A 27,064-nucleotide genomic window follows, 5' to 3' on the forward strand; every position below is an offset into this window, starting at 1 on the left:
AGTTAATTGAGTTCGGGATCCGCGGTATGATCTCCGGAGCGAGCTGACGAGAGGCCGGCCGTTTCACCTACGAGAGCTCCAGCACTCTCGGGGGTGGACATTTCGCGCACCTCCTTGCTAAGGCCCGGTTTGATCGCCTCCAGTTCCTGGTTCGGCACAGCAGGGGGGTCATTAGCGGGTTCCTCAATCATCAGGGTGGTTGGAGCAGGATCCGGCCCGAGTTCGGGGGGAGTGTCCGCTAGTAAAGCGGTGAAGGATGAAGGGTCGAAGGATAAATTCTTTACCTTTTCGGCCTCGAGGTTGGCAGTTAGTTCGTCAGCCTTCAGAGTTTCAAGCTCCTCCTTCAGATCGGCGATCTCGCCCCTCTTGATCTCCTCCACCAGCATTCGGTTGGCGGTGATCTCAGCAGCCCGGATAGCATGGGGAATCATACGGTCATGCTCCAAGAGATGTGCCCCGATCTGATCGATCGTGCTCCGAAGCTCAGCCCGTGTCTTCCTCCGCTCCTCTCTCCTTACCCTCTCCATCTCGGAGCTGTTACCCGCTTCCAGAAGCTGGTTCCGAAGTTTGATCTCCTGAAGCTCTTGCCTCGCCTCTGTTTCGACAGTGGTCGCTTTTAGGTATAGCTCACCGGCCAATTGGAGCTTGTCCTGGCAAGTCTCCAGGGATGACTCGGCGATCTGCAGGTCACCCTCAACGGTTCTAAGCCTCTTGTTGAACTTAACCGCCTTCTCCACTTCAGCACGGTTAGAAGCTTCCGAGGACCTGAGCTTCTTTACCTCCTTTTCGAGGTCAGAGATCCGGGATTGTAGAACTCCTATCTCGCTGGCTGAGGGACTGACGAAGAGTTGCTCTTCGTAATGAGCCACCGAGCTGTTGAACTCGAACAACATCTGCCAAGGATAGAAAACGTTTATAAAGGTACAGGTGCTGGCACTAGCGAAACAAAAGAGTAGGCTTACCTCGCCAACTTTCTCAACAAAACGGAAGTAATCCTCCCGTTTGGTCGTGGACATGTCCTTAAAGGCGGGAACTCGAGCTCCAGGTTGGCTGAAGCTCCGCATCATGTCGGCTAGGGATTTCGGCGGAGCTGCAAATAGGGCATTAATGTTAGACCGAAGTGGTTTGGATAAAAAGAAGGCAAAGAGCCTCTTAAACAGGTAATTTACCCGGAAGTTCGCGCCTCGGGGTCGCTTTCGGGTCAACAGGACTCGGGGTCGCAGGCAAAGAGCCTTTTGAGGCAGGGGTCTCCTCGGTACGGAGCCTTGAGCTCGCACGTACTGGGCGCGCAAGTTCGGCAGCCTTCCGTTTCTTCGGCTCACTGGCCTGGCCATCTCCCGGAGTTGGACGAGCAGCGGGAGATTCGGTGCTCACGTCGCTATCGGGAAGTGTAATCACTTCCCGATCTCCGCCCTCTGGGGGAGCAACCGAGCTAGAGGACTTCTCCTTCGAAGAGTTTTTCATCTTGGCATCCGCCAGCGCGGCAACCATTTTCTTCTTCAGCTCCTTCTCTTTCAGCTCCATCTTTTTCTTATGAGCTCTCTCTTCGCGGTAGTTCATATTGGGGGGAGCGGACTGCGGGGAAGAGACAGTGAGAAATCGGGTGCGAATGTGGGCACCGGCCTCGCGGACTCGGGGGCAGGTGAAGGAGTCCCAAGCGGTCTCGGCACCGCAGAACGTAGTAAAATAGTCCGCGAAGGTTTGAGACAGCAGCCCGCGGTCGAGGGAAGCTAAAAAAAAACAAAGCATAAAACGAGTTAGCATCCCGAGCTGTTAAGATTATCACAAAAAGTTCGCTAATCTCCTCGCAGTTCTACCAGGTTTCTGAGACCAGTGCGGAACAAGCAACTCTTGTAGATCGCCGAAAGTGTCTCGGTTTACTGGGAAGAAGAAGTAGTCACTTCGGTATTCTTCGTCCTTTTCCGGGAAGTCATCGAAGACCCGGAACCCCGCTAGCGGACTGAGGTAAAAGGTGCCTAATTCGGCCACTCTTTATTGTATAAGGGTGGAGGATGTCCTGGAAGGTTATAAGGTAGCCGTGCTCCTCGGCTAGGGTCTGGAGGCAGAGGATAGTTCAGACGAAATTAGGGCATAGCTGAGGAAGGGTGATGCCGAGTGCGAACATCGCCTTCACCAGCAGTTCCGGCAACGGAAAATAGAGGCCGCACCTCGAGAAAAATATCTCGTAGGCGCAGCAGTACCCAGGGGGTGGGTCTTCCGGTGATAGATCAGGCCCCGGAGCGATAAGTTCCGCCTCCGACGGAAGGCCGCAGAGGAACTTGATATGCACCAGGTCTTCTTCTTTGATCGTCGACCTGGGATGCGGGCCGAATTGGCCGGAAAGGGAAGCGTCTCCGGTCGTCAAAGTCTGCTTTGGCGGCGACATGACTAAACTGAGAATTGAACAAAGGCGAGGCGGAGAGGAGCAAATACGGCGAGAGAGATCGTCCAAGAATAGACAGAGAAAAGTAGAGTGAAAGACGAAAGGTAAAACAAAGCGAAGGAGAGAAATTTTTACCTTTATAAAGACTCGGCGGCTGCGACCAAATGATTACCTAGGGAAGCTAGAAGGTCGCATCCTTTATAGCCGGCGGCCTAGGGATTCCGAAGCGGCAAAACCGGGGCACGGTAATCCGAAAAGGCAACCTCGAGTAAATACAAATCAATCATATCGAACTCGGGAATCGGAGTTTCTTTAATTATCCTGCATTAAAGTCTCCCGAACGGAATCACTTCGAAAGACTTGGGGGGCTTACTGTGGGTACCGGAATTGGCATTCCGGGCTAACGGCCTGATTCGCTGCCGGGCTGTTAGCCAAAGCCCACTATAGGAGCTGATCCCGGCCCAATAGGTGTATGCTGTCAAGAAATCGAGAGTTCGAAAAGAGAATCGAAACGGGCTATCAGCGGGTCAAGCGGAGCCTTGATGAGGAAAGCGTGATTTACGGAGCGGAGCCCGCTGATCATTAATTGTATGTTAGAATAGTATAAGTAGGGGGAAAGAACTAAGTGTAAGGGATCGGATTTTTGACTAAAGATACTGAATAAAACTGAAAGCAATTTTCTCTCGTTTGGCAAGTCTTATCGCAAGTTCGGACAGGGGATCAGGAACCCACTAAAGTTCATCCCGTCTCCAGCTCGTGGATCCCACTCCCACACATATCTAGTCTAATACTTTATGTTTAGTGTCGCCAATGTGTAACAACACTATATTAGAATCTGATATAAAAAGTAATGTACTATCATAATATATACACATGATCAGATGACTAGTTTTGTATTTTGTAGTGAAACATACCATTTCATATATGAAGACATCTTTCGACCAAAAAAAATATATATGAAGACATCTAAAGTACGTAAATGTTTAACGCTTATTATATCAGTAATGTAAGTTATGTAACCACTGCAAAACTATATAACCCATACTCCCATAGTTTTTCCACCATATGCATTGTGAAATAATTATATACCTAATTAAGTGTTTAAAACCTATATATAAGTATATAACCTATAATAGCGTTTGTAGTTGTATATAAAAGAATTACACATAATCATGACATTCCTAGCTAGATAAAAAGCACATAAGATAATGAAATGAAATTGATAGGGTTAGGTGTGGGGCTCAACGAGTGAAATATTATGAGATCCATCGTATGTGCAACAAACGCGGTTGGGTCTCATGAAAATGCCTATAAATACGGACACATTCTCAAGCAAACTCATCTCACAACTAAATATTACGAGCAAAGATCAGTGAAAATATGGGTAATCACAAAAGTCTCTTCTTTCTATGTTTCTTAATAGGTTTAGGGTTATGTTCTGCTAGACGATCACTTCTCTCATTCTCTGAATCCGAGGCTGAAGTCGCTGCCTATGGTGTGAAAAGTGGTTTAAGTGCTGGTCTTGGTGTTGGTATTGGTGGTGGCGGTGGAGAAGGTGGTGGTGCTGGCTACGGAGGAGCTGAAGGTATTGGCGGAGGTGGAGGCGGTGGACATGGTGGTGGTGCTGGGGGAGGTGGCGGGGGTGGTCCTGGAGGAGGATCTGGTTACGGAGGTGGGGGTGGTGAAGGTGGAGGAGCTGGTGGGTATGGCGGTGGACATATTGGTGGAGGAGGAGGCGGTGGACACGGTGCTGGGGGAGGAGGAGGTGGTGGTCCTGGAGGAGGCTACGGAGGTGGAAGCGGTGAAGGTGGTGGAGCTGGATACGGAGGCGGAGAAGCTGGTGGGCATGGTGGAGGAGGAGGAAGCGGAGCCGGGGGTGGGGGAGGAGGGGGTGGTGCACATGGTGGAGGGTATGGTGGTGGACAAGGAGGTGGTGCTGGAGGAGGGTATGGAGGGGGAGGTGCGGGTGCCGGTGGACATGGTGGAGGCGGTGGAAATGGTGGCGGAGGAGGAGGGGGTTCTGGCGAAGGAGGAGCTCACGGTGGTGGTTATGGAGCAGGGGGTGGAGCTGGAGAGGGATATGGTGGTGGTGCAGGAGCAGGTGGACATGGTGGCGGAGGAGGAGGCGGTGGTGGTGCAGGAGGTGGAGGAGGAGGCGGTGGAGGTTATGCTGCAGCTTCTGGATATGGTCACGGTGGGGGTGCTGGTGGAGGAGAAGGCAGCGGTGGCTATGCACCATGAAGATTAATATCTTACATGGATCGTGTAATTGAGTGAAGTGTCGACATTTCTCGTAAGAGACTACAAAGTTTCAATATATATATGGGGCAATAAATAGACTAATATTTTGTATAAATAAGCCGTAAAAAGGCGGCTATTGCTGAAGTTATAAAATTGTATCCATGTTGTAAGCTACTTCGTATCGTGTGTGTCAAGTTTTATAAAAGGAGAATCATATATAGTAGTTGTTGTCAACTCATAAGTTCAACAATATATGTACATCTGAGTTACCCGGTCATTACATATATCTGGATTGTTACATAGCCGTATGTAGAAGTCAGAGTTTTAACATTAAAGATTCCTACAGAAAATACAAATTTTGTAATGGAGGAGTCAAACCCAAAAGTGATCTAACTTATGTTTACATATCAATGATAAGCAAACATAATAATTAAAAAAAAAAAACAGATATCTAAATTTTTATTTGAATCTTTTAGTAAGCGTCGTAAGCGATGAGATAAATCAGAACTAGAAGTCATGAACTAAATTATGATTCATCTGCATGTTCCTAAGTCCAACTACGTCAACATGGGAACATCAGTGTGAAGCTTGTATAATTGTATCCAATACAATTTGTTTTCTGTTGCAGTTGCAGGAAAATTTAAGTGGCATCGAGTTGGGTGAATATTAACATGCCGACGTAACTCTTTGAGTGTTAAATCTTCTTCAAATCATGGAAAATAAACTTGACTAGAAGAATGCATGAGCACTTCTTCTTCATGGAGATTGTGAATTTGTGATCGTACTTGCATACTACAAATTGGGATAGTCAATCATTGATAGAATACACAATGATGGAAAAAGATTTACTGCACAACACAATGGACTGCTCTAGGCCCAAAACATGTTATAAAATTCGGGTTGACCGACCCAATTAAGACAGAATCAGATCCGACCCGAAAAAATATACTTTTTGAGTTTCGAGTAAGCGACGCGTACCTTTGTCTGCTTCGATCTCCGACGAGACACTTCTCTCTCTCTAGACCTTCCGCCATCTCTGAATAATGTCGGCGAGACCTGAAGGAAGTCCGCCGGAGGTTACGCTGGAGACCTCCATGGGTCCCTTCACCGTCGAGGTACCTCTCTTTCTTCTTATTTTTCTCCTTTTTAGCTATCGAATTAGCGGAAAAAACAACTTCCGGCGATTACATTCATATACAGAGCTCACATGAACTTGAGATCTAGATTTCTTATATATTTTCTTCATTCTGATTGCATTCTACTCGAATCGAGCTTCTACTCGTGAAGGTTTTAGGGGTTTTAGGGTTTACAATGTTTTTGATTTAATTGTCAATTTCCTCAGATGTATTACAAACACTCCCCGAGAACTTGCCGGAACTTCGTTGAGCTATCCCGGAGAGGTTACTATGATAACGTTCTGTTTCACAGAATCATCAAGGTTTGATTTCTGTTTTCTTATCTAATATAGTGCGTACTGAGATCATCACTGTGATGAAGTTCTAAGGGATTTTGCTATTGATTTGTTTCAGGATTTCATTGTGCAAGGTGGAGATCCTACAGGAACTGGAAGAGGTGGTCAATCCATTTATGGGTGCGTGTTTCAATCTTTAGCTTTGCTGGTTGTGTTAGTAAACGAAATTGGATATAGATATGGCTAATCTCTGTAATTTTGGTTTGGGAGATTAAATCAAATCTTGAAGAAAGTTATAGTAAAGTAGCATTACATTAAGCAAGTGACATTTAGTTTCCTTTTAGTTTGATCTTCACTCAAGACTGATTGCGTTTTTGAAATTGCGCAATACAATACTCATAACTTCTTAACATGGTTTATAGTCGACTCCCACAAGGTTCTGAAAGCACCCAGTTGGTTGATACTGACAGTGTCAAATTGTAAACTGGGAGCTCTAGTTACTCGATTTATAGTCTGTTTCACTCTTGCTTTTGGTCCACTGATGTGTTCAAGAAGCTTGAAACACAAAAGTTTTCTACTTTGTAGGCTATTTTCATGTCGTCTATTGTTCTTATGGTTTTTTTTTGCTTTGTTCCGTTTCCCCAGTTCTAAGTTTGAGGACGAGATAAAGCCAGACTTGAAGCACACTGGAGCTGGAATCTTATCAATGGCAAATGCTGGTCCCAATACAAATGGGAGTCAGTTCTTCATCACTTTAGCACCAGCACCGTCCTTGGATGGTAAACACATTCACCTCTGAAACTTGCTTTGATGTTTTAAGAATTGAGATATTTTTCCACGTTTACTAAGAGACAGTTACTTACTATTGTTCTATTGTCTTGAAACATTTCAATGCACGTTCCAGGAAAGCACACAATCTTTGGCAGAGTGTGCCGAGGTATGGAGGTGATCAAGAGGCTCGGTAGTGTCCAAACCGATAACACTGACAGGTAAAATTTACTTACTCATTCAGAAACATCAAGATTTGACACATTGAAAAAAAATCGAGTAATCCAAGAAAATCTCTTTTCTATTCTCAAATTTCAGGCCAATCCATGAAGTGAAGATTCTAAGAACCAAAGTGGTCGATTAGGGAAGACGAGTCTTTGGTGAGGAGCGCAGAAGCATCAGTGAAACGTTTATGACATGAAGAACTGTAACACTCTACTGATCCTTGATACTATTGTAGACTGGTTTTGGTCAAAGTTTTGACTCTACTTTGATTATAAAAGATGGATTTGAATCCGTTTATTTCATCTTCTAATTCTTGCCTCTCGTTCCGTTCCCATCAAATCTTATAATAAATCCTAAATATCTCCGCATATTAGTATCGATTTTACAATGTCTCTTTGGACAATCAACGGCCAAGAAAAGAGCACGTCACCAAGTTTTATAATGTTTCTTTCAGCTCACATCCTCTAAAAAGCTATCTTTCACTATGTGAAGACGGGACAACATACGAAAATGGCTTTCGCAGCAGCGACTCTCTTCGTTCCGCCACCGGTAACAGTCCGATCTCCGGCTAGAATCCATCGCCGTCCCTCAATTCCGTCCCTGCTTCACGGAGTTCCGACGAACGGGGCAGCGGGACGCCGGCAAATCAAGAGGTCAGTTGTAGCAAATGCTTCGCCGGGAAACGGAGGCGTCAGGGCGGGGGAAGGAGACGGAGTATCTCTGGGGACAATGAAGCTTCCGGGGAACACAGATATCGCGAGATTCGAAACTCTTCTTTTTCAGGTAATTTCAAAGACATGCAAAAGCTGGAATAGCTCAGTTGGTTAGAGCGTGTGGCTGTTAACCACAAGGTCGGAGGTTCGACCCCTCCTTCTAGCGGATCACTTTTTTTAATATTCTTCTTTTGTGTAATTTACAACAGTGGGCGAATAGTCTTTGCCAAGGAGCCAATCTGCCTCTTCCTGTTCCTCTCAAGGTAATTAAATTGTTTCCTATATTTATTTGCGATTGATCTAAATCTATAAACAAAATGTGATGAATCTGGCTCTGGATCATATTAGGTGGATAGAATAAGTGGAGGAGCAAGGTTAGGATTCATCGTGATGGAGGATGAAGGCAAGACCGATGTTCCGGTTTACATAGACTGTTTGGTCTACCAAACCACAGCGGATGGTTTGGTGTTCCAAGCGACGCGTCATGGCCGGAAGAAAGACAAGGCACCTCCGGGAGAAGAGAGAATCATGAGAAGCCTCTTAGGAGCCTTGAAAAGAGCTGTTGAGATTGCTCGAGTCGCCTAAAATCTGACTATCTCACAATGAAATTGAGATTTCTGTTTTCTTTATGTCTTTCTAGCTTCTTTTTTTCGTTTTACTGCCTATCAAAAACATCACTCTGGTTGGTATACAAATAGTATTTTACAGTTTGATATACAAAGTGAAAACAATAGTAAATAAAGGGTTTATACAATTATGTTACAAGACTAACAACAACTGACAATTTGGCCGAGTGGTCTAAGGCGCCAGATTTAGGCTCTGGTCCGAAAGGGCGTGGGTTCAAATCCCACAGTTGTCATAATCTTTTTAAATTTATTTTGCCAAGTAATATATGAAAGGACGGCGTCGTATAAATCAACATGGGCTTAATCCAACAAGGAAGATTCGGCCCAATATATATTTTGAAACCCTAAACGCAGGGCTCGCGATATCCTTCTGGAGACATAAACCCTAATATAAATTCGATTTCTGATACGATCTTCGTTTCTCTCTAGCCAAACTCTGTGTGTAGGCGGAACTACAGGACCAGGAGCCTCTTTTTTCCTCAAACTCGATCTATTCTTGTTAACCATGGTAAGCTTCGTCCTTGTAACGCTTTCCTCTTTTCTCAGAGTTACCCAGTTTGATTTGAGATTACACAAATGTCGATTTACGATTTTCCAATGCTTGATTTTCGTGTCATTTGCAGTTTAGAAAATATTTATCCTTTCTTTGCTTTTGATCCTGACTCTGTTCATTGATTAGATTAGTAAGCAAATGATGTTGTTTATTGCTTAGGCCTGTGATCTCAAAATTGCCAATATGTTTTGATTACCAATTAGTTCAATTTGAATTGATATAATAGATAATGTAATTGTAGCAAGGTAATGTAATTGTCTGTTATGTATGTTTTGTATAGTCGTCAAAGAGAAAGACCAAGGAGCCTAAGGTTGAGACTGTGACTCTTGGACCTAGTGTTCGTGACGGAGAGCAAGTTTTTGGAGTTGTCCACATTTTTGCTTCATTCAACGACACTTTCATTGTGAGTTTATTCTGATAAGATTTGAGTATTCCATTTATCATTTATGTTATGCGAAGCTGACATATGATGTATCTTCAATTTGCAGCATGTTACTGATTTGTCTGGACGTGAAACTCTTGTCCGTATCACTGGTAAGCATCAGTGATTCTTAATAGGTCCTACCTATGATGAATTAAGAACTTAGATGATGTTATTTAGCCTCTCGACTTCTCTTGTTTTCCAACCTTTTGAGTAGTCACTTGATTTCTTTATGGAGGTGGCTGTATTCTTGAATTCAAATGAGTAACTATTCTCTTTTGTTTTTGGTTAGGTGGAATGAAGGTGAAAGCTGACAGAGATGAGTCCTCACCTTATGCAGCTATGCTTGCTGCTCAAGATGTTGCTCAGCGATGCAAGGTACTTAACCTTATATATGATCTTTAGATATTCATTTGTAAACTAAAATTCCCACATTGTTCATTAATTTAACTGTTTTGTTAACTACTATCCAAAACACAGGAACTTGGAATCACCGCCATACATGTGAAGCTCCGTGCCACAGGTGGTAACAAGACCAAGACACCTGGTCCGGGAGCCCAGTCCGCTCTTCGAGCCCTTGCTCGTTCTGGCATGAAAATAGGCCGTATTGGTATGCTTCGTAACCTCCAACTATTGACAACTGTAATGTTTCTTGATCATTTCTAACATTTTGCTTGCTGTTGCAGAGGATGTTACTCCCATCCCAACAGACAGCACCCGCCGAAAGGGTGGTAGAAGAGGAAGAAGGCTCTAAGTGTTTGGGGCTTATGGGATGTCTTTTATTTAGCTCCATTTGTTTTCATTTTGTCAGAACTATTTGTTTGGAGTTTGTTAGATTGTGGAAGTGTTTTGGAGTTGAATGATTTTGTTAATTTGATCAACATTTCTTTCTAATATGATGAGTCTATTGCATTGCGAAACATTAGTTTTTGGCTTCTGATTCGATGAATAGTCATTACCTCACCAGATATTAGTCTTTTAGGTTCCATGTTTCTGATTCAAACAAATTTTTTGCTTTTGTTGTCTTTTCGCCTCGATGATAATTATGAAGATATTAGCTTAACTAATAGAATTGGTGAGCGTTTTGTACAACTGTATCCAGAAAAAAAATCGTGAAATTGCACTCTCTGACTTTATGAGGGGAAACTGGAAGTAAAATTGCATGTTAGATGTGCCTTTAGATTGAATGGCAATTCATTTGCGAAACAAAGGTTTGGAACATCGATTTGCTCCACTTAATAATATTATTACATGACTACGAGATTCGGTAGGAAACTTTTTAAAAAGGGTGTGTTTTGTCCTCATTCCCTAAATCACACCTAATAAAAACCCCATGGCCAGTTCACAGAACACAGGACTGAAGTAAAGCACCAAGATTGATGGAACGAAACTCAAGGACACGAGAATTGCAGTTCAATCAAATGTGGTGTAAACTGTAAACGATTAAAGCATAAGTGAGAACTTGGTCTTGGTTCATCATATACGATACGATAAGGAACGTCGAGATGTACATATAATAATATAATGGGCTTTGGAATAAAGGCCCATCAGTTTAACAAACAAATTAAACACAAAACCCTAGAAATGGAGAAAGTATAAAGTATCATTCTTTAACACTTGTTGCGCCGTTTTGAAACTTCCGGCGAGGCGAAGGAGACAAACGTGCAAAGATGCAGATCTTCGTGAAAACACTAACTGGGAAAACCATCACCCTCGAGGTCGAGAGCAGTGACACCATCGACAATGTCAAAGCCAAGATCCAGGACAAAGAAGGTATAGTAACGTCACTGGCTCTAGCTTTTTTTTTTTGTAATTTGAAATTATAATCTCTTATCGAGTAGCTTTGTTTCAGGTATCCCTCCGGACCAGCAGAGGTTGATCTTCGCCGGGAAACAGCTCGAGGATGGTCGTACTTTGGCTGACTACAACATCCAGAAAGGTTTGTTTCTGAATTCTTACTCTTGTGTTGTCGTTTTAGTTTATTTTTACTTCTGGGAAATGTAATTAGTTTAGCTGCAAGTGTTTGTTGATTTTAAATTATCGTTTTGGTTTGTGAACAGAGTCTACTCTGCATCTCGTTCTGAGGCTTAGGGGAGGTATCATTGAGCCTTCTTTGATGGCTTTGGCTCGTAAGTATAACCAAGACAAGATGATCTGTCGCAAGTAAGCCTTTTTAATCCCTCTTTTTAAGTCTGATGATTATAGTTCTGTATAATGAGTAACCTTATGGAATTAACTTAGCTGAATCGGTTAGACTATGTCATGTCATATTCTCTGTGACATGAATAACTTAGCTGAATCGGGTGAATAATGTATTGATCGTTTTGTTGAGCTATCCTTAATCCTCATATCAACTATTACTCTGTGATCAGTGTTTTGATGTAACTCAAGTGTTGTGTCTCATGAATATGAGTTGACTTCTTGGTGTAGATGTTATGCTCGTCTGCACCCAAGGGCTGTCAACTGCAGGAAGAAGAAGTGTGGCCACAGTAACCAGTTGAGGCCAAAGAAGAAGATCAAGTGATCTGTTTTCACCTTTTTTATGTTATATTTTTGTGTTTCCCTTGGGAGAAGACGCATCTCTATTGTTCTGAGACCAATCTTGTTTCAGTTAATTTTGATTCCAAGATTATTATTAGTAAAACTGATTTTCTTGCCAAAGTCTCTGCTATGTTTCTTCAATCTGCTGTCTCAAGTATAATTCTCCTAAAGAGCATTTATGGATTTTAAATAGTTTAACAAACATCAAAAGTTGTTTAGTGGTTAAAAGACAGAAGGTGCAACTGAACAAGAGAGTCCAATGCATAATGCACAACCAAAGGGATCATAAACCTAGAAATTCCCAAAATTTTCTTCCTATCGTCCAATAACTGTTTTATTAAAAGAATCTTATTCTAGTTAGAAGGGATATAGAAATTCAAACAAAATAATTCATTGATAATTGGGAAAACTTTGATTATCATATCAAATTTATTTGTAAAAAACTCAAACAAAACAAAACCAAAAAGAACATTAAGAAAATATTGAATAAAAAGATCATAGTGACTTCTTGGTAGAAGTCATCATAGTCTTAAACTCTTCAAAATCCACAAAACCATCACCGTCTTTATCAACCGCTCGAACCATCATAACACATTCATCCATTGTATGCTTTTCTCCAAGACGCTTCAATACCACATGAATCTCGCTTGCTGATATCTTTCCATCACGATCAATATCATACAAATCGAATGCTTCTTTCATAACAACTTCTTCGTCTTCCTTTTCTCCATTGTTAAGCATCAAGCATGAAGCGAACTCCACCGCGTCGATTTCGTTATCACCGTCAATGTCTAGCTCCCTGAACATCTTATCGATTTCTTCGGATGTTATTTTAGGAGAGAAAACGCGAATAGCTTCTGCGAATTCGTCCCATGAAATTTTTCCGTCTTTGTTTTTGTCCACTCTCTCGAAAATCTGTGCCACAGACATGTTTTTTTAGCAATAGTAAGTAATATGGCTATAGGTGTAAACTTGTGTGTGTGTGTGTGTGTGTGAGATATTGAAACCCCAATATCTGTATTTATAGAGATAATTGACATGGTTGAGATTCCTATAATGATTTGGATTTGGCATGTAATTTCCTTTTTATTTAACTTTTTTTTTTGTAATACTTCTATTTTCTAAAAAAATTTGGAAAGCGAAAAAAAAAAAAACTGCAAAATTTCCTTATTTTTCTCCTTTGTTAAGTTTCAGACTTATCTTGATGTTATGTATTATGCTCATCTGCCCAAGGGGATTAAACCAGGTTTCGTTTCAGTCACGTACAAGTAAGTAGACTAAAGAAGAAGATCTCTTTTTCACGTGAAGCTCACTTAGGTTATATTTTGAGTTTAAAAGACACACATCTCTTGTGTTTTGACACAAACATGCGTGTTTCAGTCGATGTTAGAAAGATTATCAGTAAAATCTGATCAATGATAACTAACGACTGTTCTTGATTTTTCGCTTTCTGAAATTAATTTTTATTGAGTTATTATTTGAGACATAAAAGGTACAAGTGTCCATACGTAAAAGTATGAACATGCGCAAACCAAAGGATCATATAAAACATAAAATCCCAATGTTTTGTTTTTTCTTCCTAAATCTCACAGTATCTAGCTAAATTATAGAGAGTAGGTAAATTAAAGATCTCCATTATTCATCTGGAGAGGACGTTGCATGTTCCAAGCATTGAGACTCTCTATGGTCACAGTCTGAGTTCCATTGTTAAACACATACAAATGTGCATTCTCTTGTACGGCTTTCACTGGATACACTCTTGACGTTATCACCGTCTTCCCTAGAGCTCCAAAGCTCTCTACTACCGAATGATCAATCTGTAACATTGAAATTCCAATTTATGTGACGTTACATAAGATAGATAAACAATCAAAAAATATCAACTTAACTTTCGTCTTTTTTACGTACCAAACTCCTTAGAGAGATCCTTCCATCAGCCATATCAACATCCACAAAACCAGCAAACGATGGTTTATACATCCTATCCTTTGGGAGTGGACCCTTGTCTTGCTTCAACGACGAACTATAGGAAATTTAATGTTAATTCTCATTATTAGTCAAATGAAAAGCCTGGCATATTATTAAGCAAATAGAGAGATCATGCATGGAAACGTACGGTCTAGCATCGGAGCACATGAGAACTTTAGGTTTATGAGTTGAAGTGTCTTTGAAGACCCTAAAGTAGACAGGAGTGTACTCTTCCAAATCAGGAGTTGCTAATGTGATCAGACCAAAAGGTCCTACACCACCTGTCACGTTTGAACCTTTAATCTTACACAACTCAAAAGGTTTGAGCGTGAAGCTAGGGTCGAATATCTCAGCTTTCTCTAGACTTCCGACGTAGAACGTCACTTCCACATCAGCCTGAGCAGGAGTGATTCCTTTAACTTCTATGCGTTGACCCATCTTGAGGTTACGGTTGTTCATTCGAATGTAATTGCCTCTCAATGATTCTATCTCTTCAACAGGCCAAAACACTAATTGCTTCTTGTTTGAGTCAAGAAGCACCGTTCTTGGAATTAACTATATATCATTTCGTTATATTAAGTTATTATCATGAAAATTTGATCGTAAAACATAAAATTATGAGTTTAATTACGTAATTAATTATAAGATATACCTGAATACCAGCCCAACCCTTCATAATATCATCTTCAACGGTGTCTGATTCATTAGCCCAACCCCATAAGACTCTTCTGTTCTTTTTGTAGTCAAAGAATGTCTTAGATGCGTAGAAATTACCGTAATCGAATCTTAAACCGTCCCAACCATCGGGAGTATTACCATCCGGTATGTATCGATCCTTCTTAGAATCGTATTTACCAAGCGTGTAATACTCGTACCGGGTTATGTCCAAGCTAACCTTCAACACATGCTTGGTGTTTACACCGGTGTAATCCAAGTCCAAACCGTTTTCGAAATCGGTTACGGAAACCGGGAAGAAATCAGGACATTCCCACATACCGGTTGACTGTTTGGAGTGAACCGGGTGCTTAGCTTTGACCCAATGCTTGAAATCTCGGCTTCGGTAGATATAAGCTATTCCTCTATGCTTTCTTCTTGACCCCACGACGGTTCTCCAATACCCGTCTTTGGAGAACCAAGCCGTGGTCGGGTCGCGGAATGCTGAACCGTTCATGGTATAGTCTGGCATTACGATCGGGTTATCGTCCGGTTTAATCCATTTCCTTAGGTATGGGTCTGAAGGGTCATTCGGGATAGCGTAGTTTTGCAGCTGAGTTCCGTTCTGGTTAACACCGGTATAGAGAATAATCGGTCCTTTTCCTGGTACAATTGTGATTGAACCGGACCATGTACCTCCTATGTCGAACCATTTTGAGGGATGGATGGCCGGTTCAAGAGCCACCCAATTAACCAAGTCTTTGGAAACCGAATGAGCCCATATAATATTACCCCAAACCGCACCTTTGGTGTTGTATTGGTAAAAGAGATGGTACAAACCTTTGTAGTATACTGGACCTGTTTCCAAAAACCACAAATTAGACTAATCTCACGATATATAACTATGTATAAGTACTACTATGTAATAGAGTACGTAAAAACATAATTATGATAAACTCACCATTTGGATCTACGAGGATTGTCGAGAAGAATGCCACATGGAAACAAATGAAAAACGAGGTTAATTAGTTTAATATGATTTCGATGAAAATAGGATAAGAAAAGAGCATTCGAGAGGATACGAAAAAGAATGTATCACATGAAAGTATTTTGGTAGTTGACGATGAAATTAAGAAACCGTGAATAGAAAGGTTATAAGGTGTGTAGCAAAATACGAAGTACCGTATCCTTTCTATTTATTACTCGATCACGGTCGATCTCTCATATCAGCATAAATATTGACTACAACCTAAAACGTATAATCTAACCTAAAAACTTTACTAAGGGTAAGTTGTCAAGAAACCTATAGAACGTATAAAATGGTATTAAGGAACGGATAAGTTAATTTTTTTTCTTTTCTCTTCTGCGTCTAGATCGGGGAAGAAGTTACGTTGTAATTATTTGTTCTTTGAAAAATGGTTTATATAATGTTTCTTTCACTGAAAATGGATTTGAAGAGGAGATCAACTCTCATTTCAGAATTATAAGATTAACAGATAATGAGAAAAAAAACTAAATATCGATCAAAACCAAAATCATTTAAACAAGAAGCAAAATATTTCTAAGAGACAAGGAGAGTATTAGATGTACCGTTAATCCAATGCTTCGGAGGCTGAAAGTGAAAACCAGGTCTATGGAGATGATTCACTGACTCGACTGATTCAGATTGCAATTTTTCATAAATCTGATGAAATGCGTCTATTCTTTTGATGTTATTATTGCTTAAATTGATTAATACAAGCAATAACAACACATAAACCATATTTGAAACACTCATTGATCTGTAAAAGACTCAAGATCTGATGAGTGGTGTTTGTTATGTTCTTTTGGTTTTTTGGGCGTTCAGTATTAACGTGAAGAAGGAGAGAATGTGATGAGTGCAAATGTAGTTTGTTGTATAATGTTTATATAGAGGAGAAATAGGAGGAACAAGATAATCGAAAAGTAGATAATTTTTCAGATAATGTTAATCTGATCTAGAGAGTTTTACTCTTACGTACTATTATTAGAGAAATTAAATCTGGTTGCTTTTTGATAGTTTGATTATTATTTTTTAGTTGATCCTGAATTTTTTTTTTTGGTCGGCAGTTTAGTTCCTTATATCTAGGACTCTATGTAATTGTAAAAAAAAAAATTAAATAAGGTTTTAGAAAGAAAAAAAAAATCGTCCATAATTTACTGATGTTTTAATTAAAGTGTTTAATTGAAATATGTATTAATCCATTAGGTTTTTATAACTTCTTTGATGATTTGTTGCTCAAGTTATAGCTTGTATATATATTTGAAGCAAAACAATTCTAACAAAATCTTATTTACTAGGATTGAATAATTTTTAGTGAAATGTTTTTATAGTATCTTTTAAAAAATGTAACGTGGTTATATGTATATTTCAGATAATTTTTGTTATTAATTATTTCTGTTACAAAAAAATTGCCCAAATGATATCAACATTTCTACTGGACAAAATATTATCCTTCTTTATTTTTTTTTTTCTACAAACAAATTATGTAATTATCGTTTCTGCATGGTAATTATCTTTTCGAATGAAATATGGATATAGTTATTGACCTCACAACTTGGAGATAATTATCCACCGTGTAACTAAGACCATCCTCAATCATGATCCTTAAGCTGGTCCTTAAGCTAATTTTGATTAAAATTTAATACATAATTCAACAAAATTTATAAGGTACGTACCTTATATAAGTTCAAAAACTGGAAGTAAAGGCATAAGATCCACTTTTAAGGATTATGCATTGAGGATGCTCTAAACTGGTTATATAGTGCACCAAAAGGTATAGTCTACTACCCATTCAAGGTCTAATGCCTCATTTTAGTTCGATTTTGATATGGTGGTTTTATATTACTCAAATTTACTATAATCTATCTCAACAAAACTAATGCTTCATATCCTTTTCAAAAGTTATATAAAATCATAAAATATTGTCGGTTACAAGAAAATATTTAATTATAGATAAGGTCTAATCATAGTTCAGTTTTCAACTGTTCACTATTTTATCTTGCGTAATTAAATCATCATAGTAAATAAATAAGTATATAGAACGGTTCTCATGTTTCCAATATATATATATATATATATATATATATATATATATATATATATATAATCATCGATTTAATCAAGAAATGATTCAACCGGGAGAACAGACAGAGACAATGCGCGAGACATAACGGATCTTCATGTTAATATGTCCGGTTCTATCTGAGCAATGTTTTTAATCACATCATAACGCCAAAAAGTGAAGCAAAGAGTTTAAATTTGATATTTTCATCTATGCACTTAGTTCCACGTACATGTAAACCTAATTTTCCGGTATGCTTCAAAGTCCAAATACTGTGTATATTGCTTTTTGCTCTAACAATTCCGGTTTGCAAAAGAAAAACTAGTAATGTGCGCTTCCACAAACTTTTTTTTGATAATTCCATTGCTATAATTGTGAAACATCACTTACAACTAGCTACAACACTTTGCTTGCATCTTTTTTTGTGTATATGAACCTGCAGAGACTTATCACCATACTTAACTAATTGTTTCCATACATAAATTTGGTTCAAAAAAACAAAGAATGAGAATAAAGTCGTCAAAGAAAAATTCCACTATATTGATGTTCTCATCACTTTCTAGAATGAGTGACCTAAATCCCAAAAGAGAAACCACATCTGACATTACCAGTATCATAAAATGTATACAGACGAGTGAGATTGTATTTAACATCCCAAGTGAACAGTTGCTGAGTTGTAAAGCTTTGGAAAAATGAGCACGAACAAAAAGATGATCATCATTGTTCTTTAAAATGGTAAAAGAGGATTCCATGAGAATTGCTCATGCTCAAGGGTTTTAGATATCCTCATGGGAAGTGAGAAAGATGAATCTTCTGAGTGGCACTGTGACTACGATTTCACAAATGCTACTTGAACATCCCACTTAAATTGGTCATTGTTGGGTTTTGAAAGCATCTTCATGGTTGAGTCATATATAGAAAGTGATCAAGTGGTACATGCATGCACAGCACACACAGCATGAGCAAAGCAAAAAAGATTCGCATTACATGATATTTTAGAACAAACCCTCTCTGAAACCAGAAAATCTTACATTACAATGGTGACTATTTCAATGTAAGTGAAATAAGTGTAATCCCAAGTAAGGGGTTATTTTCAACTTTTCGAACCTAGAAAATACGTCAGAAGCATCTGACTCTTCATTGATTGATCTCACACTGTCACAAATGTGTACATAGATAATAGTAATACAGACACAGACACGGACACTGGTTTGAGGTTTTCGAAAACAAAAGAGCATGTTATGGAACAGAGGTGGTTCCCTAGTTGACCTGTGAGAGAGGCGACCGTGTTAGCTGTTGTGGTTTTGATTCCTTGGTCGCAAAGGATTCAAAAGAGTTGTTTTCACGGAACTCTTCAACCAATGTCTCAATTGGCATGGCTCGTAGTGATTCAATGGTGGCTTTGGTTGGGACCTCTGGTTCACTCTTCATTGGAGTAGTCCCTGTTGGCTCATATTCCTGTGGTTCACCAAAAGAAAGATTGGGGTTAATATTCCTGTATAAGAGAAAAAAGTATGTCATTCTTATGCTGTGAGGAACAACTTACCATGTATTTTTGTTGGAAAGTTTCTTGAGCTTTATCCTCAATGAATCTGGCTTGGCAACACTGATCCTGTTGGAAACTTTCAAGAGTTTTTTCATGCGACCTGACGTTTTCCAATATTTGTGATACAGACGCTTTTTCGTCGTCTGACATGCCTGAAAGATTACAAAAAATATCTTCAGTTCATGATTGGGAGAAATAATGATCATGCCAAGAAACTTTATTCGGCCTAAGTAGATGCTCTTATTCAAATGGACAAAAGAAACAGTCATGGGAATGAAAGAAAGCTCACGGTCAATCTGCTGGATAATCTCATCGCTTTGCTTTATTACATCTTTTTCAGCCGCAGTCCTTGCAGAATCTACTTCCGAATCGTGCTGCTCGTTATTATTACAAGCAGACCTAAACCAAACAATTACAATGAAGTTTATGTATGGTAGCATAACATGGTTCACCCACAAAACTAAATGTAGCTAGCATTAAAAAAAAAAAGAATTTATGACTGTAGATGAAATGCATTTCGACAGGGGATGAAGAGATCAGAATTTCAGATATGTATGTCTAAAACTTCAACCAATTACCTAACAAGTGAAGAGACATCTGCAACTTGCTTACTGTTCATCTCCTTTAGAGATTCATGAGTTGTCTTGTAGTGTTTGAAAGCTGATTCCGCATGACCCACACTAACGCATAGGAAGATACAGAGGTTAAATTGCATAACTGAAAAATTGTAAGTCAAAAGGAATTGCAAAAAATAGTAAGGAATTTACGATTGCTGCAGTAGTAACTCCATTCGACAATGTTTTGCAGCCGAGAAATCAGCACCTTCTCTGGCTTCATTCTCAGCTTGTGTGGAGAATGTCTCCCACTTTCTTTTTGCGTCGTTAGCCAGATTATTAACAGCAGAGACGTGTTCATCCATGAAAGTTTTGTTGGAAGAGACGGCATCTTTAAAGTTGTGGAGTCTTGAATCCACCTGCCAGGCAAAACAATACAGTTTTAAGTAACATACAGTGGAAGAGAGAAAGAAACTAATGAAAAATGAGAAACAAACCAATTCATGTTGGCGGCGAATATGACTTGAGACTAGGTTAGTTAAATCAGCTATAAGTTTCTCTGTATCAGATTTTGACTGAGCCTGCACCACATATATAGCAGTTATAGATGGGATCAAGCAAAGATGTTTGGCGTGAAACTTAAAAAGATGTCGAATCAAGACCTCGTAAGTCTTCTGAAAATCAATAATGCTGTTTATTTGACTATCATTTGCTTCTGCAGCACGACTCTCAGCATTTTTAGACTCTGTCATAAGCTTCTGAAAGAACGTACTTGTGTATTCAAACATCTCCTGTGTTTGCTCCATTGTTGTGTGGAACCTCTGCATATAAGGAACAAAAGAAAAAACAATCAGAAAACAAATCTCGTAAATCGTGAAGGGCAATATATAAATTAGCTACGAATCAGTGCACTGACCTGTCTCAGTTCCCTTGCAAAGAGAGCCATTTCTCCCTGATGGGACGAGAGAGCACTCTGAAGTTCATCAAATAATGATGATGTTGTCTCATCTCCTGAAGCAAGAAACTGAAAATCGACAAGATAACCACTTTAAAGAACACACCAAAAGTTTCTAAAAGAAAAGGAAATAAGTTAAAGGTGTACCTCATCAATGGAACATGCACCTGAAGTCGTCAATGCTGAGACTTCCTCAAGACAAGCATTCGAGTTTGCCTTGTGCAACCGAACAACATTCTGCACTTCCTCCAAATGAGAGTTATATAAATCCTTTGAAGCTCTAACCTTCTTTTTCATTTCTAAAATGGCCTAGACAAACATATTTGCAAATAGTGTTACAAGGTTAGACGACTGTTAGATTATTACAAAAAAAAGTTTGGACAAGATAACTCATTCATTATTATAAAACCAATTCGATACCTTGTTGTGCGCCTCTAAGCGAGACTGGGACAGTTTGTTAACACCTTGAAGGTGTGCATTTTGCTGGGACAAACAAGAAGCAACCCTATTGAACAAATTTCCAATTTGTTCAGAGAGTTCTGTTTGATAATTGTCGACCACTTTCCTGTTATCTGCACTGAGCTTGTCCTCTCTTCCTGCAAAGCAGCAAATCAAGATCACATACAATTCTTATAAAATTGCTATTGAAAAGACAGCCAAAATAGTATATACACGTACCAATTTTCTGGTGTAATGAAGCATTGTCTTTAGTAGCTTTCTCTAAGTTGGATTGCAAAATGCAAGCTTGTTGAACGAGTACATTTTCTGGCAAAATGCGACATGTTAGAAGATTTTTCAAGCATTTGATGTGAGTAATGTTAAAGAACATACCAGCTTTTTTCTGCTCTGAAATAATGAAATCTTTCTCTTTCATGGAATATTGAGATTTCTTCAATTCCTCGTTTGTGGAAGCAAGCACTTTGCATGTTTGGCTCAAGTTTTTCTAGATATTACAATTGAAGTCTCAGAGCATATTGATATAGTTATATAGCACAAAATTCCATCCAAACAAAGTAACAAATACCTCGGTGGTATCAAGTTTGCTAGTCAGATCAGAGCACTCCCGTACTTGACCAGTATACTTATCTTGCAACTCCTCAAGTTTCTGATCACAAAAATATGTAAATAACTGAGTTCACATGTTCTGACACATAACGTTAAAAAAATTATTGACAGGAGTAAGCCAAGACGAACTTTCTGATAATTTTCTATCTGACCACCCATCTGTTCAATCTGCTCAGACATTGCCTACAAAATAGAGCAAAATGTATTATATTAGTAGAAAACTAAGGAGGTAAAGAGGTTACCGATTCCTCTAAGGTCAAATGATCATTTTGGGTATATGTTTCTTCAGCTAATGAAATATGATCAGAGAAACAATTGTGTGCAAAAACTCAATACCTTTTTCTCACTCTCCTCTTGATAGTATCTCTCTTTTGGCATATAAACACCATTTTTCTCACGGGAAGCATATACCTCTAAATAAAGAAGCAAAGAAAAAATATGAGTTAAGGACAAGCAGGAGAGTCAGAGCAGAAGCCTATCTGTAGCAAGTAAATTTGTTAAGCTAAGTTTAAGTACTCCATCAATCAGCCCTCCACAGTTATTCTATCAAGCACAACTATAGTGAGAATGCCACTTACCCGCCTTAAGTCGTTCTATTTCACCATAAAGGTCCTTTATCAAAGTAGATTTCATCATTTTCTGGTTAACCTGCGAAAAAAGAAATGTACAAGAGTACGCAAATGAATTCCAACTTTTCAATGGGAACAAGAAAAAACGAAATAGAGGCTAGAAATTTATGAATGAAAAAATAAACAAAATTATAAGATTAATACCTCTGGTTTGTTTCTAATATTCTTAGCTCTGTGTGCATAATCTAGAGTACTTAAAGTCTCCTCCAGACAATGAACGGCAGGTGAAACTGTTGCTATGATACATGTCTTCGTTCTCCCACCAAGTGAATCACGTAGCAAACGGGTAAGCTTACTATCCCTAAATTTCATTGCAGTAACCAATTATATGATTCAGCATAACTTGAAACACTGCTATGTGACCACTAACGTAAAGTAAAGAACACCGGAACAAAATAGAAGTTAAACCTGTAAGGAACATGTCCAAGATGTTCAACCAAAGCACTGATCACTCGCCCTAATGTAAGAAGACTTTTGTTTATTTCACCAGCTTCTCGAGCCCGGCCCTATATGGAGAAATACTATTGATTACATCTGACATGACCAGGCATGAAATGTAGAAAATGAGAAGAAAGACACTCCAAACTTGATTGAACATTGAGAAACTACTTACTTCCCTAGCACCAGAACGTGATATATTTTCTGATCCTGCCAAGTCAACCAAGTTCAGCTTGCCACACTTGATTAGTTCTTCACCTTCTGGAGTAGCTTCTTTAATATGTATTGTTATTGAAAAGAGAGAATGTGACCGACTGCAAGTGAAGGATTTTATCATGTAGCTGACATCTTGACACTAATGAGCAAAGAAGAGAAGCATCAGATGCATTACCTAGATTGTTTATTCAAGAATGTTTCTGCAGTCCGCCGTTTAGAAGAACCTCTCTCAAGCAAAGTAAAGATTTCATTGGCACTTGTGACAATTTCCTCTTCCAATCCTCTAACAAGAACACCACCTTTGCCGTCTTCCATTAGAGGTAACGGCTTCTTTTGTTTATCTTCAGAAGCAACTTTAGATAGATCTTCAGGAGCAAGCAAATCGGTAATTTCTTCATTGTAGAGTTCTAAAAACGTGACTTTAACACTGTACTCAGCTTGCTGACCCTCAAGCGTATCAAAAATTTGTTTTACAGCTCTAGGTATAACGCCTGCTTCTGCAGGAAGACCTCCACTAGGTGCGCTCTGTCCCAAAATAAAGGTAAAATACCTTAGATATGGAACGTCACCATCAAACCTTAGAAAGCAAACGCAAGCAACAAAATACAAACCTTTGACCTTCTACATTCTCCTTCCATTGTATATGTTTTCCCTGTACCAGTCTGGCCATATGCAAATATTGTGCAATTAAAACCTTCAAGCACTTCATTCACGATTGGAATAACGGCCTGATCGTACAAATCCTTCTGTTGTGCTGCTGGTCCAAAAACCTGTGTGGTTGGTATAAAGTACTTGTCAGTTAACAAGCTTTTCAAATTAAAGACTTGAAGTTACTTGGAATATCACCCGTGAACTGAAAAATATACACATTTGAGCAGACGCAACAATTTTTACCTTGTCAAAGGTGAAAACCCTATCAATGTGCTTCCCAGCGATGTTTTGGGAAACAGCAACTTCTCTTTGCAAATCATTACAAGTGAGAACCTGAGGAGCATTGTTCCTCAATTCATCATCACTAAATGGCCTGCAAAAAATGAAACGAAACACACAGAAGTCAGCAAAATAAAATCAATTAAAAAAAAAAAAAAAAGAAGTGTGATTTCGACAGAGTAGCGAAACCAAAACCTAAATCAATTTGAACATAGAACTTTACACTAAATCAAAAAATGGGGATTAGACCCAAAATCGAACACAATTTGAGAATTGATTCGACGGTGGTACCTGCATCTAAGGAGAACTTGAACATTAACGCCTTTCTCCTTGTCGTGGCGGCTAGACATCTTGAAGCGACGAACGGACGGCGAATCCAGAGAGACTGATTTTCAAAAACCCAATTACCTTCTTCTTCTCAGCAAGATCCGAAATGGTTTCGCTATTTGAAGTTCTCTCTCACTCACCGGCGACGGAATCTGAGAGAGCGGGGGGTGGATGTGAGATTTGAAAATTGAAATAATTTGAAGAGCCGCTCCTCTTTTCTCACTTTTGAATTTTAACGCTTCTTCGTATAACTTTACCATTTTGCCCCTTCCCTTTTACATGCCAACGCTTGACGTGTGCTAATGTCCATATTTTATGTATCGGCCCATTAAGGCCCAACTGACCCGCCATAAAATAAATTTGCACCCTATCTTTTCCCCTTATAAGAGACCAAAGAGTTGAATGTGAGAAGCATATATGCAAAGTTTAACATCTTTGTGGTGGAAAATATAATATAGAAGCAAAGATATGACATATTTTTAAACTTGGAAACTGTGTCGAATGTACAAATTATCCTTGAAAGCCTTGTACAATCGTCCATACGTTATTTTACAACTAAATTATCTTTCTCTTACAGACACTTCAATTCTCTTTCTCGTTGGTGTCACAGACTCGGAGTGGCAGTAGTCTACGATGTTGGAATACACGATTCGAGACAAGCTCTGACTCAACTCACTATTCACCAACATGTCTTCACACAAACATTCATACATGCATGTTCCAAGCATTAAAAAAAAAACGACGAAACATTAAGGTCAAATGGAAAGCTATAGGAAATACAAATCATAATTAATTATGGGGAAAAGTACAAATTCCACACCACGCAACAAAGGGGTGTTCAATGACATATTTCCACAACCAATCATTCAAATCCTACGTATACATAATATAATTCCCCTAAAAAAAGACCTAGAAAACGTTTTAAGAAGAAAAAAATAAATAATAATAGTTATAAAGAAGAAGACGAGATTAATAAGTTATAGAAACTCCTCGACAAAATCGCCGAAATCAAAGTTTCCGTTACAAGACTCGATGGCGTTGACGACGTCTTGGAAAACGGATACGCTGCAAGGGACGACCAACATAACCTTCTGCTCGAAACAGAGGAACTCGTCGTGAGACTTGTCTAGTAGCATCCTAAACAGAGGATGATTCAAATAGCTTGTCGGAACCACGCGCCTCACGCGCTCTTCCCCTACGTACACCGCGAACGTCCCCGTTGGCGTCTTCGTAGCCATCATCGCCGCCTCATCCGCCTCGCTCATCAGAAGAGACTCGTTCTGTGTTGACTCTGAGCCGCCACTGTCTCCTCCGCTTCTCGTCGTCGTCGTGTTAATGCTCTTCACTTTCTTGGCTAAGTTCTTGAACGAAGCTATTCTTTTCCCTAGCATTTTTTTGTTTTTTATTCTTTGTATTTATAGTTTGTTTTTTTTCTTACTTCTCTGAAAGCTCTCAAGATATAAATGTAGATGAATTTAGATTGTGGAGATGAAGAAATAAGAAGACGAAGATGGTTGGTGTTCTATATATATATACCAAGATGAGATGTCTAATACCAATGAAAAGAGAACTAGCGAGCTTTTGACTTTATTTTATTTTTTGGTTTTCGTAAATATTTTGGTCTGTGTTGACTTCGAATAGTGGGATGCATTTCTTGGCGGATGGAAGTGCATTTATAAAAAAATGAATAATAAGTAATCAAAATGCATATATCTCGTCGCAAATCATGGTTACGTGATATGTGTCTTTTGAGACCAAAATATATATATTTTTACCTTCCTTACGCAAGCGATAGGTTATCAACTTATCACGGAGGTTCGTACGTATTCGTATATACGGTCTGTGACATTGAATATAATATACGAGTTGATGTCATTCTCTTGATCCAGGATTATACAATCTACATGGCCCTTTAAGTAACGAGAGATGATTGCTTGTTTTACAAAACAAACTAATAATTGTATATATTTTAATGATTTTTCTGATGACTGAATGAATATTCCAAGTTCACATAAGGAGTTGGTGATTATCCAATGCCTTTTCGGATATGTATACATGATTACCATATGACAAATTTTATTAAATTGTTGGAGGATAAAAAAAAAAAAAAAAAGGTATGGCATACTTTAAGCAACAAGTGTTTTGATATACTGTGAGCTCAAGTATTTTAAAATGATGTTTCTTCCATATATATGATGTTTGATATAAATCAAGTAATTTTTAAAGTGATGTTTGTTACAAATGTGCATGTGCATCTAACCATGTACATATATAGTTTTAGTAGTAGGTAAGATGTCATAAGTAACGTCGTAGTTTAGTGTATAAAATATAACAATATCATAATGTGTAAGTTGGAGTCACTAATTGCATGTTGACATATATGCATGAATTTGGTCATTTAACTTTAAAATATAGTATCATTTATAAATCGGAAATCATTCAAATGTGTTAGTTTGAGTAGTTATAAAAGGATAACAAATTGTTTTATAGTCCATATTTAAGTATTTACTTGTGTTTGTTAATGACAAATTGGAATTTTAAGATATACCAATGATTCAATTTTGACGATTAAATTTGTTCTTCAGCATTAAAACTACGGGATATAAACTACACAAGAAATTATATCTATCAAAATCAAAAACCAAAGTGGCAGCTGTCAAATCAAAAATCAAGAAATTAGTTTTTTTTTTCTTTTCATTTAGTTATAATTTCATAGACTATGACTGGACGTTTTCACAAAATATAATAATTTTTATAAGAGGAAAATTATGCTATACAATCTAAACAAAATTATTTGTGCTATACGTGTCATATATA

The 27,064-nt window shown here is 38.8% G+C and overlaps 10 protein-coding genes and 2 non-coding genes across 12 annotated transcripts; 7 read left to right on the top strand and 5 right to left on the bottom strand.

Annotated features, from left to right (window-relative positions):
* Window positions 1–2: 2 nt before the first annotated feature.
* On the bottom strand, window positions 3–2,386 carry LOC111831104. Its single transcript, XM_023784636.1, has 5 exons — window positions 2,169–2,386; window positions 1,818–1,960; window positions 1,170–1,730; window positions 963–1,090; window positions 3–893 (listed from the first exon to the last, which is right to left on the bottom strand). The coding sequence occupies exons 1-5, from the start codon at window positions 2,384–2,386 to the stop codon at window positions 3–5; spliced, it is 1,941 nt and encodes a 646-aa protein (XP_023640404.1).
* Window positions 2,387–3,708: 1,322 nt separating this feature from the next.
* LOC17887571 (glycine-rich protein DOT1) lies at window positions 3,709–4,901 on the top strand. The gene has a single exon (XM_023784252.1). The coding sequence runs from the start codon at window positions 3,764–3,766 to the stop codon at window positions 4,622–4,624; it is 861 nt and encodes a 286-aa protein (XP_023640020.1). The 5' UTR covers window positions 3,709–3,763; the 3' UTR covers window positions 4,625–4,901.
* A 703-nt stretch (window positions 4,902–5,604) lies between these two features.
* On the top strand, window positions 5,605–7,338 carry LOC17888435 (peptidyl-prolyl cis-trans isomerase CYP18-2). Its single transcript, XM_006296219.2, has 6 exons — window positions 5,605–5,739; window positions 5,967–6,062; window positions 6,154–6,215; window positions 6,681–6,814; window positions 6,940–7,024; window positions 7,122–7,338. Exons 1-6 carry the CDS (start codon window positions 5,668–5,670, stop codon window positions 7,165–7,167), a joined length of 495 nt encoding a protein of 164 aa, XP_006296281.1. The 5' UTR covers window positions 5,605–5,667; the 3' UTR covers window positions 7,168–7,338.
* A 167-nt stretch (window positions 7,339–7,505) lies between these two features.
* LOC17889751 lies at window positions 7,506–8,454 on the top strand. Its single transcript, XM_006295465.2, has 3 exons — window positions 7,506–7,811; window positions 7,951–8,004; window positions 8,090–8,454. Exons 1-3 carry the CDS (start codon window positions 7,539–7,541, stop codon window positions 8,324–8,326), a joined length of 564 nt encoding a protein of 187 aa, XP_006295527.1. The 5' UTR covers window positions 7,506–7,538; the 3' UTR covers window positions 8,327–8,454.
* On the top strand, window positions 7,834–7,907 carry TRNAN-GUU. Its single transcript has one exon. It is a non-coding gene; the product is annotated as a tRNA-Asn (tRNA).
* A 66-nt stretch (window positions 8,455–8,520) lies between the features above and the next one.
* Window positions 8,521–8,600, top strand: TRNAL-UAG. The gene has a single exon. It is a non-coding gene; the product is annotated as a tRNA-Leu (tRNA).
* A 157-nt stretch (window positions 8,601–8,757) lies between these two features.
* On the top strand, window positions 8,758–10,263 carry LOC17889355 (40S ribosomal protein S14-2). The gene is made up of 6 exons (XM_006295112.2): window positions 8,758–8,875; window positions 9,201–9,323; window positions 9,409–9,454; window positions 9,634–9,719; window positions 9,822–9,951; window positions 10,028–10,263. Exons 1-6 carry the CDS (start codon window positions 8,873–8,875, stop codon window positions 10,093–10,095), a joined length of 456 nt encoding a protein of 151 aa, XP_006295174.1. The 5' UTR covers window positions 8,758–8,872; the 3' UTR covers window positions 10,096–10,263.
* Window positions 10,264–10,960: 697 nt separating this feature from the next.
* On the top strand, window positions 10,961–12,023 carry LOC17889994 (ubiquitin-60S ribosomal protein L40). Its single transcript, XM_006295172.2, has 4 exons — window positions 10,961–11,114; window positions 11,194–11,280; window positions 11,402–11,504; window positions 11,772–12,023. Exons 1-4 carry the CDS (start codon window positions 11,012–11,014, stop codon window positions 11,863–11,865), a joined length of 387 nt encoding a protein of 128 aa, XP_006295234.1. The 5' UTR covers window positions 10,961–11,011; the 3' UTR covers window positions 11,866–12,023.
* A 248-nt stretch (window positions 12,024–12,271) lies between these two features.
* LOC17890410 (probable calcium-binding protein CML32) lies at window positions 12,272–12,863 on the bottom strand. Its single transcript, XM_006295458.2, has one exon. The coding sequence runs from the start codon at window positions 12,810–12,812 to the stop codon at window positions 12,378–12,380; it is 435 nt and encodes a 144-aa protein (XP_006295520.1). The 5' UTR covers window positions 12,813–12,863; the 3' UTR covers window positions 12,272–12,377.
* A 458-nt stretch (window positions 12,864–13,321) lies between these two features.
* On the bottom strand, window positions 13,322–16,368 carry LOC17889112 (beta-fructofuranosidase, insoluble isoenzyme CWINV4). The gene is made up of 6 exons (XM_023783921.1): window positions 16,095–16,368; window positions 15,466–15,474; window positions 14,503–15,362; window positions 13,999–14,405; window positions 13,791–13,905; window positions 13,322–13,699 (listed from the first exon to the last, which is right to left on the bottom strand). The coding sequence occupies exons 1-6, from the start codon at window positions 16,279–16,281 to the stop codon at window positions 13,505–13,507; spliced, it is 1,773 nt and encodes a 590-aa protein (XP_023639689.1). The 5' UTR covers window positions 16,282–16,368; the 3' UTR covers window positions 13,322–13,504.
* Window positions 16,369–18,580: 2,212 nt separating this feature from the next.
* LOC17889608 (kinesin-like protein KIN-5C) lies at window positions 18,581–24,419 on the bottom strand. The gene is made up of 23 exons (XM_006295657.2): window positions 24,212–24,419; window positions 23,885–24,014; window positions 23,602–23,760; window positions 23,166–23,515; window positions 22,950–23,088; window positions 22,745–22,842; window positions 22,481–22,637; window positions 22,286–22,355; window positions 22,044–22,120; window positions 21,837–21,890; window positions 21,667–21,747; window positions 21,474–21,585; window positions 21,321–21,407; window positions 21,063–21,238; window positions 20,790–20,951; window positions 20,604–20,711; window positions 20,350–20,508; window positions 20,185–20,268; window positions 19,901–20,106; window positions 19,712–19,813; window positions 19,423–19,532; window positions 19,134–19,285; window positions 18,581–19,045 (listed from the first exon to the last, which is right to left on the bottom strand). The coding sequence occupies exons 1-23, from the start codon at window positions 24,268–24,270 to the stop codon at window positions 18,848–18,850; spliced, it is 3,030 nt and encodes a 1,009-aa protein (XP_006295719.1). The 5' UTR covers window positions 24,271–24,419; the 3' UTR covers window positions 18,581–18,847.
* A 596-nt stretch (window positions 24,420–25,015) lies between these two features.
* On the bottom strand, window positions 25,016–25,759 carry LOC17890150 (auxin-induced protein 15A). Its single transcript, XM_006296446.2, has one exon. It carries the CDS (start codon window positions 25,636–25,638, stop codon window positions 25,225–25,227), a length of 414 nt encoding a protein of 137 aa, XP_006296508.1. The 5' UTR covers window positions 25,639–25,759; the 3' UTR covers window positions 25,016–25,224.
* Between the last annotated feature and the right edge of the window lie 1,305 nt (window positions 25,760–27,064).

Source organism: Capsella rubella, unplaced genomic scaffold (genome assembly GCF_000375325.1).
Source record: "Capsella rubella cultivar Monte Gargano unplaced genomic scaffold, Caprub1_0 scaffold_4, whole genome shotgun sequence".
Taxonomy (NCBI): Eukaryota; Viridiplantae; Streptophyta; class Magnoliopsida; order Brassicales; family Brassicaceae; genus Capsella; species Capsella rubella.

Bases quoted from the DNA above. Each gene is read 5' to 3' on its own strand.
- LOC17889112 (XM_023783921.1), bottom strand. From the start codon at position 16,281: ATGAGTGTTTCAAATATGGTTTATGTGTTGTTATTGCTTGTATTAATC. The intron at 14,406-14,502 runs GTATATCTTATA...AATGATATATAG, and splicing joins AGGGTTGGGCTGGTATTCAG to TTAATTCCAAGAACGGTGCT. The intron at 13,700-13,790 runs GTACGTAAAAAA...TCAATGTTACAG, and splicing joins GGATCTCTCTAAGGAGTTTG to ATTGATCATTCGGTAGTAGA.
- LOC17888435 (XM_006296219.2), top strand. From the start codon at position 5,668: ATGTCGGCGAGACCTGAAGGAAGTCCGCCGGAGGTTACGCTGGAGACC. The intron at 5,740-5,966 runs GTACCTCTCTTT...CAATTTCCTCAG, and splicing joins TGGGTCCCTTCACCGTCGAG to ATGTATTACAAACACTCCCC. The intron at 6,216-6,680 runs GTGCGTGTTTCA...CCGTTTCCCCAG, and splicing joins GGTGGTCAATCCATTTATGG to TTCTAAGTTTGAGGACGAGA.
- LOC17890410 (XM_006295458.2), bottom strand. From the start codon at position 12,812: ATGTCTGTGGCACAGATTTTCGAGAGAGTGGACAAAAACAAAGACGGA.
- LOC17889994 (XM_006295172.2), top strand. From the start codon at position 11,012: ATGCAGATCTTCGTGAAAACACTAACTGGGAAAACCATCACCCTCGAG. The intron at 11,115-11,193 runs GTATAGTAACGT...GCTTTGTTTCAG, and splicing joins CAAGATCCAGGACAAAGAAG to GTATCCCTCCGGACCAGCAG. The intron at 11,281-11,401 runs GTTTGTTTCTGA...GTTTGTGAACAG, and splicing joins TGACTACAACATCCAGAAAG to AGTCTACTCTGCATCTCGTT.
- LOC17889355 (XM_006295112.2), top strand. The intron at 9,324-9,408 runs GTGAGTTTATTC...TTCAATTTGCAG, and splicing joins CATTCAACGACACTTTCATT to CATGTTACTGATTTGTCTGG. The intron at 9,952-10,027 runs GTATGCTTCGTA...TTGCTGTTGCAG, and splicing joins CATGAAAATAGGCCGTATTG to AGGATGTTACTCCCATCCCA.
- LOC17890150 (XM_006296446.2), bottom strand. From the start codon at position 25,638: ATGCTAGGGAAAAGAATAGCTTCGTTCAAGAACTTAGCCAAGAAAGTG.
- LOC111831104 (XM_023784636.1), bottom strand. From the start codon at position 2,386: ATGTCGCCGCCAAAGCAGACTTTGACGACCGGAGACGCTTCCCTTTCC. The intron at 1,091-1,169 runs GTAAATTACCTG...CCCTATTTGCAG, and splicing joins CCCGAGGCGCGAACTTCCGG to CTCCGCCGAAATCCCTAGCC. The intron at 894-962 runs GTAAGCCTACTC...TATCCTTGGCAG, and splicing joins TTGTTGAGAAAGTTGGCGAG to ATGTTGTTCGAGTTCAACAG.
- LOC17889751 (XM_006295465.2), top strand. From the start codon at position 7,539: ATGGCTTTCGCAGCAGCGACTCTCTTCGTTCCGCCACCGGTAACAGTC. The intron at 7,812-7,950 runs GTAATTTCAAAG...AATTTACAACAG, and splicing joins TCGAAACTCTTCTTTTTCAG to TGGGCGAATAGTCTTTGCCA. The intron at 8,005-8,089 runs GTAATTAAATTG...GGATCATATTAG, and splicing joins CTCTTCCTGTTCCTCTCAAG to GTGGATAGAATAAGTGGAGG.
- LOC17889608 (XM_006295657.2), bottom strand. From the start codon at position 24,270: ATGTCTAGCCGCCACGACAAGGAGAAAGGCGTTAATGTTCAAGTTCTC. The intron at 23,089-23,165 runs GTAATGCATCTG...CTTCACTTGCAG, and splicing joins TTCTTGAATAAACAATCTAG to TCGGTCACATTCTCTCTTTT. The intron at 19,533-19,711 runs GTAATTGGTTGA...TGTTTGGTTTAG, and splicing joins GATGTCTCTTCACTTGTTAG to GTCTGCTTGTAATAATAACG.
- LOC17887571 (XM_023784252.1), top strand. From the start codon at position 3,764: ATGGGTAATCACAAAAGTCTCTTCTTTCTATGTTTCTTAATAGGTTTA.